General features: G+C 45.4%; 1 protein-coding gene across 3 annotated transcripts in view; it reads left to right on the top strand.

Moving 5' to 3' along the window:
* Positions 1-6,348: 6,348 nt before the first annotated feature.
* STXBP5 (syntaxin binding protein 5) overlaps positions 6,349-12,353 on the top strand; it is a 109,400-nt gene continuing 103,395 nt past the window's right edge. For all 3 annotated transcript variants that reach the window (XM_059830195.1, XM_059830203.1, XM_059830206.1), the window contains exons 1-2: positions 6,349-6,501; positions 8,335-8,432. In XM_059830195.1, coding sequence (XP_059686178.1) covers positions 6,349-6,501; positions 8,335-8,432 — 251 coding nt within the window. The remainder of the gene's footprint in view (positions 6,502-8,334; positions 8,433-12,353) is intronic.

The raw sequence follows: 12,353 nt of genomic DNA on the forward strand, positions 1-12,353 counted from the left end.
AAGCATAACAGACATGGATTTTAGGAGCCTAAGCACAACACTGCACTTCAAAACTGCTCATTCTGTGGCTGCCTAGCCCTGATGGTGCTTATTCATGACAAGAAAATGAGAATTTTAATTCAGACACCCCACTTCCCACTCTATTAGTAGACACAATCCAGATGAAAATGTCATGGAAAGAGAATCTATCCTCAACTTTACTTACTGCTTTTTTTCCAAAAGGAAAGTAGGTGACAGAAGGAGCCAATCTCTGCAGATTGCGGAGTATCCACTTGGAAGGGAGGCATCCTTAATTGTGAACCCTGCTGCTAGGACTGTTTATGCACTATACCCTAGAAAATCATGAACAAAAAAGAAGAAATACTCTGCTGCCAAAACTGCCTGTTCTGATTGCACAAGACATTAATTTAAAAGGTACAGGACAACTGAGGAAGCTATTGTAACTAAAAGCGTGAAGCAGGAGTGTAGAGTAGCTACTAGGGTTGAAATCCCTCTATTCTTAACACAGAGCTGTCCCAGGCCCAAGTAAAATGTGATACAGAAAGCAGAAGAAATCAACAGACTGCATGAACAAAAGAGAACTGTGCATTTTTAGTGCAACATAAGAACAAAATTAATTAAATGCCTGCACTGTCCAAAGATTTGGATAAGCAGAAAAATAAATTATTCCTTCACTCGTTCAGACAGTGATAAAAGGAAAGGATTTGCTGGAGCCAAATCAGTCAGACTATGCTGCTAGGATGACCTAACCTTAGGTGCTGAAGACATGGCCGAAAATAATGAAAGTAAATTTGAAAACAAAAAATGTGGTGTTAACATCCTCCTTAAATAATTCTTTGATGTTATTTATTTTTTATTTAAAGAGCCTCTATGTCATGAAAAAGACAGAGGGATACTTAAGTACTTAAGTACAACATTTTTTGAAGGCACTGTGTATCATCAGTGAAAAAGAGAAAAATATGTGAATAGGTCAATAGATAACAAGCAATAAACGTATTTTTAATAGATACAGTAAATTTTTGTGTATAGTTTAATAGCTGGCACTACCTTTGTCTGGTCCAAGATGACAGTGGTGGGACAAAAGTGTAAATAGGCATGTGAATTACTAAGGAGGACGGTGCACAACCTCTTTGACAAGCCTCACGTTTCCATCGCATAGTGCTGCTGTCATTCGTTCCTTTTGCTTTACGTACTCCCCCTTGCTAGTGCATTGTAGCTATTCACCTCCTGTCACATACCACTGGTAGTGGCCAGCAGTCAAAGACTCACAGTGGGGGTCATTATGTTGCTGACTTGAGCTGAACGCACAGAAATCTTGGCGCAGTCTCTGCAGCAGTAGGATGTGCCACCTCTCTGCCATGCACATCCATATAGCCTAATGGCATCCATACATAGGGTGCTAGTCACGCTGTTCCATAGGTCTTAATTAAAAGATGCCCATGATCTGTGAGCCTGCCAAAGACCACACAGGCTTCCAGATGCAGGAACTCATCATATCAGTACAGGCATGGTCAATCAGGATGTTTCTGAAATGGGTGAATTTACAAACACTAGGCAGTTCATCTCCAATTGAGGTTATGGCAAGTACTAGCATAGCTTTTTTCCAGGAGCTGACCAGCTAATTGACACATGCTCTTCACTTCCTTCTTGTTTACGGCTTATTCAAATTAAGCTGCAGAAATATCAAAAAGTTCACCTGTGGCTGGAAGTCCTCCTTAGGATTTGTCACCAATGCAGACTATTGGGATAAAAAAAAACTTTGTCTGGCAACAGCTCTCAGTCTAGAGAGCTTGAGCAGTTTCCCAGCAGCCAGGAAAGCTTCCAAAACTCACTTGGAGCTGTGGTTACACGACCCTGCCCACTACGTTGGAGTAGAACAACCTGAACAGGATTAGTTCAGAAATGTTTCCCAGCTTCCTTCTATTTATGGCAAGGAAATGTTTGACTAGGGCTCAGTCAATCCTGACTCTGCAGTGTAAGTTACTAAGCACCATGAAGAAGTTCTCAGGAGAGCTAAGCATCTTAGTTAGTCTTCAAAGCCTGGATTGACTTGACTGTCAAAAGCTTTAGGGCAGTGAGAGGCCAAGCAGAGATCTTGAGGTCACTTTTGATGGTCCTTTTCTTGTCCATGCTGAGTAGTGCAATAATTATTATGGTGTGCAAATCACCTGGAGTACACTGCCTTCTCTGGATACAATCGGTAACACTTTGGGGCTTACGTACGAACTAATGACAAACACCACAAGTCGACCTGTCACTTCCCTACACACCCACTGCTCTGGGATTATTCCACCAAATCTTAGCATGCATTATAACTGGGTGGGCTTTTACTCATTCTGGCTCGTGGGGGTCTACCATCATTCTCTTTCTTCTTCATGCTAACACTGGTGGTTATACTACCCCATAAAAAGGGAAGAAGAATTTAAAAAGACCGTAAGCAGAGTGATGGCTGCACTCTGCTGTTATGCGTGAAATTATTGTGATTATCTTGAGGCAAAAGACCCAATAAGTCTGACCTGCACCAATTAATGGTCTGTGGGATCACACTGGTATGTAGGCCAACACTACATGCCCCATTGCCTCAAATACCTATTAGGAATAGTGGTTGCTTTTGTGATATCTGTAGAATACTGATCAAGAAATGAGCAGGTGATCTTCTCTCTCCTTTTACAGGAGCAGTAAATAACAGGATCAGTAAGAAATGGGCAAAGATGACCAAAGCCAAGTGGCAGGGATTTGTGTGGCCAATGAAGATGCACTGCTGGGGGCTAAGTGACTCTTGAAGATTTAACAGCGGCTCTGTCAAAGCTGGAGTCTGTCATAGTTGAGTACAAAGATGTTGCAAACTAGTCGGGTCCGATTGGTTCTTCCCCAGATGTGCAAGACACGTGGGCTTTGGACTGGGGTATAAAACACTGGCAAGAGATTTCAGACATCAGAGGCCGGAAGTTCTGAGTAGGCAATACGAAGTAAGGAGGTTAAGCAGAATTGGTCTCGTTTGTAAACAGGATGTGGTTATTGGGTAAGAACTGGAGGCCTCAAAGAAGCTCTGAAATACAGCAGCTAAATGCTGAGAGATAATGGGGATGTTCACTGAACTATAAAATTAAAAGGCCTACTACTGTTCCCACTGATGCCCCAGCGAGAGGGAAGGTTGCCACTAATTTTTTTACAGGAAGAGTTGAAGTCCCAGAAAGCATTGATTTGTTGAACTAGAAAGTGTGAGGGAAGAGAACTGCTGCTGTCTCAACCTTGTGTATATTATATCATTTGCTTAAATGTTTGCAAGTATTGGTAAAATGTTGCAATAACGAATGAGGCTCTCCTTGTGTTAGGTGCTAATGTAAACAGAAAATGAAATCCAATCTCCCCTCTAAAAATGCATAGTCCAGTTAAAGAATGGATTCAAGGGTCAAGCACACAGAAGGTAAGAAAATGAAAGTGAGTGTAGTATGGAAAAAGAGTGCTTTTGAAGTCCTTTAATTCTTCATCCAGTTTGGGGGGGGGGGGGTGTGGGGGGGTGTGTGTGTGCTGTCATTAATATTACTACAAATAATGAGGCTAGTTGTGCTATGAAAGTTATAACTAGGAGTGTTTGCATGGCCTGGCCTAACATATACTGACAACAGAACTCAAATGGACTACAACTTACATTCTTAAAAGTTATACCTGTACACATGCCTTTACCTGTAACAGTCCATGCTTACCATATAGTCAAACATGGCCAAGTTCTGTAAGTTTTCTTCCCAGTTCAGTGTGTTACAATAAGCTTGTGTGAATAGATGGAAAAAGTAGACGTTATTTCTGTAACTTATAAACTGTTAGCTAAAATATGTAATAGATAATTAAAGACATACTGAAAATGCACACATTTCTCTCTTAAAATTAAGTTAATTTTTATATCAGATATTTACTGATCCTTATTTAAGTCTACTTCTTTTATTTCTAGGACTTTTGCCATCTTCGGAAGCATTCTTTCACATGTTACCAAGATGATTTGAGGGTAACCCAGGGGAACAGCTGTATAAGTTCATGGCTCAGCCACTTTGTAAGAATATGAAAACTGTCTTGGTTTCTTTCAAATACTTATACATCATATACCTACTGGCAATATGGCTGTAAATTGACATGGGGTTACAGGTCTAAGAAAAGTTTGTGGCATTTTTACTTTTGAGGTTATGGCAATAGCTGCATCACAACTACTTTGCTGCATTCTGATTATGCTTATCCCTCTGTGCACTATTACATTGACTATGCTAACAAAGCATGCCTGGCTATCAGGCTGAAAACACCACTTAAAAGGACCATTTTACTGTGTGCAGAGCCTTTTACTGCTAAGGCATTCAGGCTGTAGCTAGGAGAAGCGACCCAATGTCTTGAATCACATCTCTACAAGTTTTCCCTCCAAAAGTGATGATTGATCTTCCAGTTCATTTTACTTGAAAGGGAAGTTCAGGGAAGAATCACAAATAATAATTACCTTCAGCAATGTAACAACGACTGAGACAAGAGTAATATCTATTACCTGACCACTGACTAGATAATCCAAAAATGCGATTTAGTACTAGAAGAAAAATAAAAGCACAATACGGAACACCATATGACAGCAGTTATCGGACAGAAACATTTAACTCTGCGCCACCTGCTTAGGTTAGTTTTGCTGCCGTAAGAATAAATGGAAGCACCTTCCTAACCCCAACGGCTCGCCTTGCAACGCCAGGGCAGGCGGTGACTTCTTCGGATGGGGCTGGCTAGCTCCGCAGTAGCCCTCGGTCCAGCCGGTTTTGGCTACGAACAGCTGAGGCTCCCAGGCCGGGGCCGCACCACCTGCGCAGCTCTCACCAGCACGGTGGTTAGGGTGAGGGGTACGGGAGGATCACACCCCTCCGCTAATCGTTACTGCCGTTGGAAACGCTCCTCTTCCTCGCCCCCAGGCCCGCCGCCGCTCCCCGCTCCCCCGGCCCCGGCGGGTGCCGCCAGCCCCACCGCCGCACCGTGAGGCAGCGCCACAGGGAAACGGCCGGCGCTGCCCCGGCCCTGCCCGACACCCGCCACGACGTCCGGGCCGCCGCCGGCGCGGGATAAGGCGCAGTCCCGCCGCCCCGCAGCCGCTGGGGGATTTTCCGCCTGCAACCACGCGCGAAGCGCGGCTCCCTCCACGGCAGCCCGGCTCCCCGGGAGCCGCCTTGCGCCGCCAGTGCCGTGCCAGCGGCAGGGACAGCGCTGCCCAGGGCAGCCTCCGGCCGCCGCCACCACCTGTTACCTGCTCCCGCCTCCACCTGGCCGGAGGCCAACACCCAGTTCACGGCCGGCGCGGTGCACTCGTCGCCACACCGTGCTCGCCCGCCGCCGCGCCGCGCCGCGCCGCGCCCCACCCGCACCCCGCACGCCGCCCCGGCCCCCGCGCGGCGCGGCTGGGGGGAGCGAGCACCGCCACATCCGGGTGCCGGCGCTCTTAGCGCGCATGCGCGGGCGCCCCGCCGCTACGAGGCAGGGCGCCGCGGTAGTCGGCGCCGGCACTACCGCTCCTCCCTGGGGCGCTGCGCTTCCGCGTTGTCAGGCAAGGGGGAGCGACCGTGAGGCGGGGGAGGCGCCCTCCGCGGCGGCAGGAGGAGGATGGTTGTGGGGGCGGGCGGCGGCAGCAGCAGCAGCCGCTGGCAGCAGCAGGGAGAAGCCCCGCTGGCGACTGGCTGGCGGCACACGCAGCTCTGAGGAAGCGAAGGGTGCCTGAGCCGAGCCGAGCTGAGCCGAGCCGCGGGGCGGGCGCCTGCGAAGGGGGGAGAGACTGCGGCGGCGGGAGGGGAGCCGCACACGCACGCAGACACACGCAGGCACAGACGGATGACAGCGGCGGCCGCGGCTGCCGCGATGTGAGGCGGGCTGCGCGGGGGGACGCGGAGGCTCTGCGGAGAGGAGAGGCAGCCCGCACACCCCCGGCGGCGGGAGGGGCGGCCGGGCCGGGGTGGGGCCGGCCGGGCCCGGGGCGAGCCGTGCGCCCCGGCAGGCGGGGCGCGGAACGGCCGCGGGCGGCGCGTCTGGGACCGGCGGCGCTGGTGGGCTGACCGGCTCGTGTTTGCTTGGCTCCAGTCTCCTTCTCCGAGGCCGCGGGTGCCGATGAGGAGCGCCCCGGCGCTGCCGGACTGACGCCTCGCTGCCCTCCCCGCGCACGAAGAGGAGCGCTGCCCTCCCCGCGCACGAAGAGGAGCGCTGCCCCCCCGATCGCGGGCGGCCCCTGCACCGCCCTCCCCGGCGGGGGCTCGTCTGCCGCCTGCGGGGCGGGCGGCGCGGCGGCGGCGACAGCGCGGCGGCGGCGAGGCCGGGGAGCGGGGAGCGCCGCCGCCGAAGACCATGAGGAAATTTAACATCAGGAAAGTGCTGGACGGCCTGACGGCGGTCTCCTCCGCCGCTTCGGCGTCGTCCGCCACGCAGCAGCAGCAGGCGGGGAACCGGGAGACCGAAATCCAGGAGACGCTCCAGTCCGAGCACTTCCAGCTTTGCAAGGTGAATGAATGCTGCAGCCCCGAGCCGGCTGGCGGCCGGGGAAGGGGGCGCACCGCCGCGGTGGGCTCTGCGGGCTTTGCTGCTCGGTACTGACCTCGCCGATCCTGCCCGCCGCTCCTCTTTACTTGTTTGGGTTTATTATTGGGGGGGGGGGTGGATTCAGGGGGAGAGAAGGGAAGGAAACGGTGGGTGTAGCTGTACAGGTCTTGTTGGATTTCCGTAGTCATCTTTCCTGGAGAGTTTCGGGGTTTCTCGTCTTCTAGGCTCTTTCATGCGTGTAATATTGACCGTGTTCATGAAGGCTTCGTAGAAAGAGTGGGATGGATGGGGGAAGGAGTGATACCTAGCTGTAGTGCAGATCTGATTATCGCGGCATTTGAGTAGAAGCCTCTGCTAACGGGCCCGAAGGACAGGGGATCTGTCGCTCTGCATTGTTTGGAAATGCATTTATCCTGTTCCTTTGCACCTGAAAAAGGCTGTAGACGTTTGTGGTGGTTTCACTGCAGTGTGTTGCCAAGTTGCCGATGCTGCTATTGCAAATGTGCTTCAGAGACAGAGGAAAAGTTCCTGTTTTTTTAATGTGCTTGTGCGTGATACAATAACTGCAGTTCTTGTCTGCACACTTCAGAAAATGATGCAGCGAATTAATCCACTGGCTGTACCAAGAGGAATAAAAACTGATTTGGATATCAGTACCCATTTTTATCTTTACAATGAATGTACCCATGGCCTAGCTTGATATGGATGAGCTTGTTTGTGGCTTCTCCTCCTTGCTTTACCTAGTATTGCAGGCTTTTCTGCCACTTTTGCAAGTTGTTCATGAAGGACATGGGAAAGAGCAGAGCTGTTACCAGTTAGATTTTATTCACTGTGAAACATTGAGTGTTGCGGGGTAAGCCTGCAACTTCAGTGAAGTAAAAGGAGTATATCAGAAGTTTGCTATGCATTTATGAGGTCCTAAAATAACTCTGCTTTTAACTAAAGGTTTTGAAATGGAAAAGCTAGCATTTGTGTGGCTTATGTTGTGTATGTTTATAACGGAAATAAGAGTAGGTGACACTTCTATTATGTTCTTGATTCTGATTCATTGCAGCCTGAGAAGCATAATGGGGTTATTGCTTGGTCAATTACCAAATTAGCTTCTTGGTTAGCCAAGACTAAGTGTGCCAATAGCTTGATGTTAAGAAAGAATCCTATGGTGGAGGGTTTTTTGCTCTATTTGGTGGGGTGTTTTTTGGTTTTGTCTATTTTGTGGTCTGTTTTTTCTCTTTGAGGGAAGCAGAGGGTGAGAGATTGGTTCTGTGGAGCTTGGGTTGTTTTTTTCTTAATGTGCTGACAGAGCTTGCACTGTCATGTGGGGCCTGTTGGATTGAAATTGAAGTGATTCTCAGAAAAGCAGGTCTAGTAATTTGTAATAGTTTTAATGATAAGTCTGGCTTTGTTGCCAAACTTCCTAGGAATGTCTCAGATTTTAATAGTTTAGTGCCTTTGTTAGAGCTGAAAATAAGATTACTTGGAATAAGGTAGATGAAGAAATAAAATGCTGAGCTGATACAGTCTTTGTACAGAAGAAATGTAAGATTCAAATTAAGTTTCAGTAAGTATGACTGTCACTTGATGATCAAGGATGAATGAGTAATTATGACTAAAAAAATCTTTTATAATTGGTTCATGTAAGACAGCTGATTTTCTCAGTCTGTTGTTAAAATGCTTTGTAGTTCCTTTCTTAGTTGTGATTAACACTGAATCCTGTTCCCTAACATACGATACTGATTCTGCTTGGTTTTGGTCTGCTGCTCAACCCATCATTACTGTGATGCTCTGACTTGTTAGACTGTACGCCATGGTTTCCCCTATCAACCTTCAGCCTTGGCATTTGATCCTGTTCAGAAAATACTGGCCATCGGGACTCAGACTGGAGCACTAAGGCTGTATCCTTTTATATTCGGAAGCAGATTTAGTGCAGCTCATGCAAGTGATGATTGTTTCAGCTGCTGGAACCATTCAGAAGTCTGGTGGGAACCAGGTATGCAGGAGGGGAGAAAAGCTCTGTTTTCTGTTGGTGGGTGGCCTGGCTGTTCTGGTTGTTCTTTGTGTCAGTTCATGTTGTATTAATGATGTGAGGTATGGCTGCTCATGTGAGGTATGGCTGCTCAGTCCCCAATATCTCAAGTTAATATTATACATTTTGTAGAGTGTGCTGATAGTTTACAGCAGCTGACTGCAAATCTAAAGAAAGACCTGGGCTGAGCTCTGTTTTGTTGTTTTGCTACATCCTCTGGGACTGAAAAATTCCATGCTGGTTGGTGTGGTGTTTTTGTTTGGGTGTTTTTTTTGTCTTGTCCTTGAGATAAGCTTTGTAATACTGTAGTCACCTGCTACTGCTTCTGTGTTGCCAAAAGATGGTTTCAAGTGGGGACACTAAAGAGTACAGGAATTATATCTCTCTAATAGTTTCCAAGTGACTGAGATGAGCAGAATGAATTTGTAGAATAAAGCACCAGTAACCCTGCTTCTTATTGTTCACTAAAAAGTGAACTGCCCGTATGTTCATAATCATATGGTACCATAGCCATATGGTGCTATCTAAGCCATGTTATAACATATGTGTTTAAACTTCTATTTTTAAAAGAAGATGCGCTGTAGATTCTTTAATCCACACTGCTATTGCCCAAACCTTACTTTTCAGCAGAAGAGAATGAATTGAATTCTCTGTTGTCCTGAAATTGACAGAACTGTGACCTTTTTAGGGAAGGCTTAGGCCATCTTGCTAGAAAAATTGACTTAATCTTCTTTAAACTGTAGGTAAATCTCATATTTTCCTTTTCTGCTTGTATTAGTCTGCAAGTAGACCTTTTTTGTTTCCTTTTGTAACATCAGTACTCTGTAAGGTTAATTGCCTTGAGAGGATTGTCTTTTACAAGTTGAAAAATTAGAACTTCAGTATCAAATCCGAGGCTTAAAGAAGAGGCTGAAGTGAAGTAGCTTGTATGGTATCTATAATGATACCTATTACTAACTCCCAAGATCTCTTAATTCAAAGTATGACTAACAGTAATGACCATGTGGTGCTCTTAATGCTGTATTTGAAACTGCCCTTAACTCCATAAATTATGGTTTTAGAAAAGTCATAAAGTTGATTTAGATAAAGAATGAAGTATGGGTGGGTGGTGCTGTTAATTACACTCCTATTGGTAGAATAGATGAGAAAACAGAGAGACCTAAAAGTAAGAATTTGGGTTGGAGGAAAAGGAGAGATAAAAATGCACCTGTTTAGAGCTTGCTTACCTGTAATTTTGGGCAACATGATGTTGCAGTTTGGGTAATGATGATTTGTTAAAACCTGTTTACTGGCACTCATCCATGACTACACCTGTGAATTCTCAGAGTGTGAATTGCCTCCTTAATAATCGAGAGAAGTATTGCAAAATTGTGAGGGAAGAAACAGTTACTGTGAGAGGAAGCAGTAATGTTGACAGAAAATGTATTTCCTAAGGGAAGGCAAGAAGTTTCATGTAGAGGCTGAAATGTTCGTGCTCCCCTAACTTGGTGAAGATGAATATGCTTCTCATACCTTGATACGGATCCTGATTCTTGGAAGAACTGGTTAAAAGCCTTCAACCTTGGCTGATGGGTTAGCCCTGTTAACCCAACAACACTGCAGAAATTGTGTCTTCTGTTATTACTTGCTCTTTGGGATGGAGGAGCACAGGCAGAAGGGGTAGACTCGGACATATTCCCAATGTAAAACCAGCCTCTTGCTTTCTGCCTAGTGGAACAGGTTTGAAAAGGACTCTTTGGGAGGGAGTGAAACTTGCAAGAAGTGCTTATTTCATTCTATTGCTCAAAGACAAAAACACAACCAAAAAGTGCTTGTTGACCTACAGGATGTTTTACCGGGTAAGATTTTTACAAACAATAAATTATGTGCAAGGATTCGTTAAAGTGGGAGCCACTTACTCTTTAGAGCTGCAAAAGTGTTTTTAATTGAAATGAGGTGTAGATTAGAAAGGTTGAGAGTCAGTAAAGAGGTATTCATTCAGAAGTAAAACTTAAAAGTGGGAGGAAAGTCAATCCTAATTTTCTTCTGCATTCATGTTATGAGAGTATAGAAGTAAAGGAATGATAATGCTTCTTTCATTGCCTACCAGCAGATGGGAGCTGGGTATTAGTGTTTTCCTTGCATCTTCAAGTATAGGTGCATCTTGTCAAGCTTTCACTTCCTTCCTATTGCATGTAAGTGATCTGAGGAATTGTGAAGCAAATTTTTTTTAGAGGAGGTATTAAAGAGAAAATATTCTTAAGTCAGGGAATGAGCGAACCTGTTTTAGATTTCATTACTATATTAAGAAATTAATATTACAGTTGTGATTGACTTTGGGCAATTTATCAGCAGATGCCTTTACAGAACATGCTCTCTGTATTTGAGCAGTCTGCAATTCAGGTATTTTAACTTCAAAACCAGTATTGATTAGAACATATTAATGTGAGCAGGAATTTTCTTAACCACACTCCCATCTCATTTCTTACGAGGACTCTGTAACCACTAGTGGAGGAACACAGAGAATTTTAATACACGAATATTAAATGTTGTCTCTCATATTGGTATAGTGACATGTGAAAACAGAACTAAAGCTTTTTCTGAAGAACCAAAATCTGTGGATACAAATATACTGGGAGTTCACTGACTTAATATATTTATCAATTAGAGATAAATATAGACAAAATAACATCAACACTGTATTGAATTCTCCGAATCCACAAAGTAATTGTGAAAAAGGAAATACCTAAACTATAGGTGGCATGTTTCACTAATTGGATTAGAAGTAGAATTACTACTGTGTTAACATTCTTTGTCCCTGATCCTAGGCTTAAACCTGATCCTAGGGTTAAAATCGGAGGAGAGCGTTGTAGAGTTGGTGACTTAGTGTGCCAGAGGCAGGACTTTGCTATTCCGTGCCCATAAGCAGCAGTTGGTTTTAGATCTTGCAGTTTTAAGAGGGAGAGAAGTCCATAAAAATATTAGGAGGGGACTGCTTTTGGTGTAAAACTTAAACCTTATGAGTCCCTAAAGTTACAGTTCGAGATTATTCACCAGCTTAACTTGAGCGGTGTATCCCTTGTATTCCTTTTAAAAAAACCTCTATTTCCAGAGTTATTAAGAAATATTTCTAACTCTGATTTAGCTAGGACACTTAAAAGCAAGTGTTTCTGAGGCAGACTGATGTTGCTCAGGTATTATCTTTAATAAGTGAAGTATTTTGTGCCTTCCATAGAAGGGAATATTTTGAGCAATTAATAACAAAGGCTCTGTTTTCAGCTATGGACAGCAACTTTTTTCCTTTACTGTGTATGAGGAAAAGTTACAAAGTGTATAGTTTAGTAGAATACAAACCTTGGAGAGAGGTCAGATGCTGGACCCATTACTCTTGACTGTAGAACAGCCAGCTGATGTGACCTTCTCTCTGACATTAGGATCTGTTGAAAATAGTTAAGCTATTTGATTCGGTTTTCTGTATTGCAGGGGAAACTGAGTGATGAGGTAGTAGGCACAAGAGCAGAAGCACAGCTCTGAGTGACATAAAATCTAAAATTTATTTTTCACATACACCCACACTCATCTGCTTACGCTAATCCAGTTGTTCCTCTGAGTTTGTGGTGCTGATCAGACGATGCTTGTTCCAGCTGTTTGAGGTGTTTGAGCCTTGGCTGGTGGCCTGGCTCTTATGTGTGGCAATTCTGCCTCATGCTCACCCTTCTGCACAGTGCTGGATGCTTGTGGATGTGTTCCTCACAAAGAGCAATTGTGCTTGCTATTGATTTCAAACTGCAATGGTCAGTGTAAGTTGCTG

Source organism: Gavia stellata, chromosome 2 (genome assembly GCF_030936135.1).
Source record: "Gavia stellata isolate bGavSte3 chromosome 2, bGavSte3.hap2, whole genome shotgun sequence".
Taxonomy (NCBI): Eukaryota; Metazoa; Chordata; class Aves; order Gaviiformes; family Gaviidae; genus Gavia; species Gavia stellata.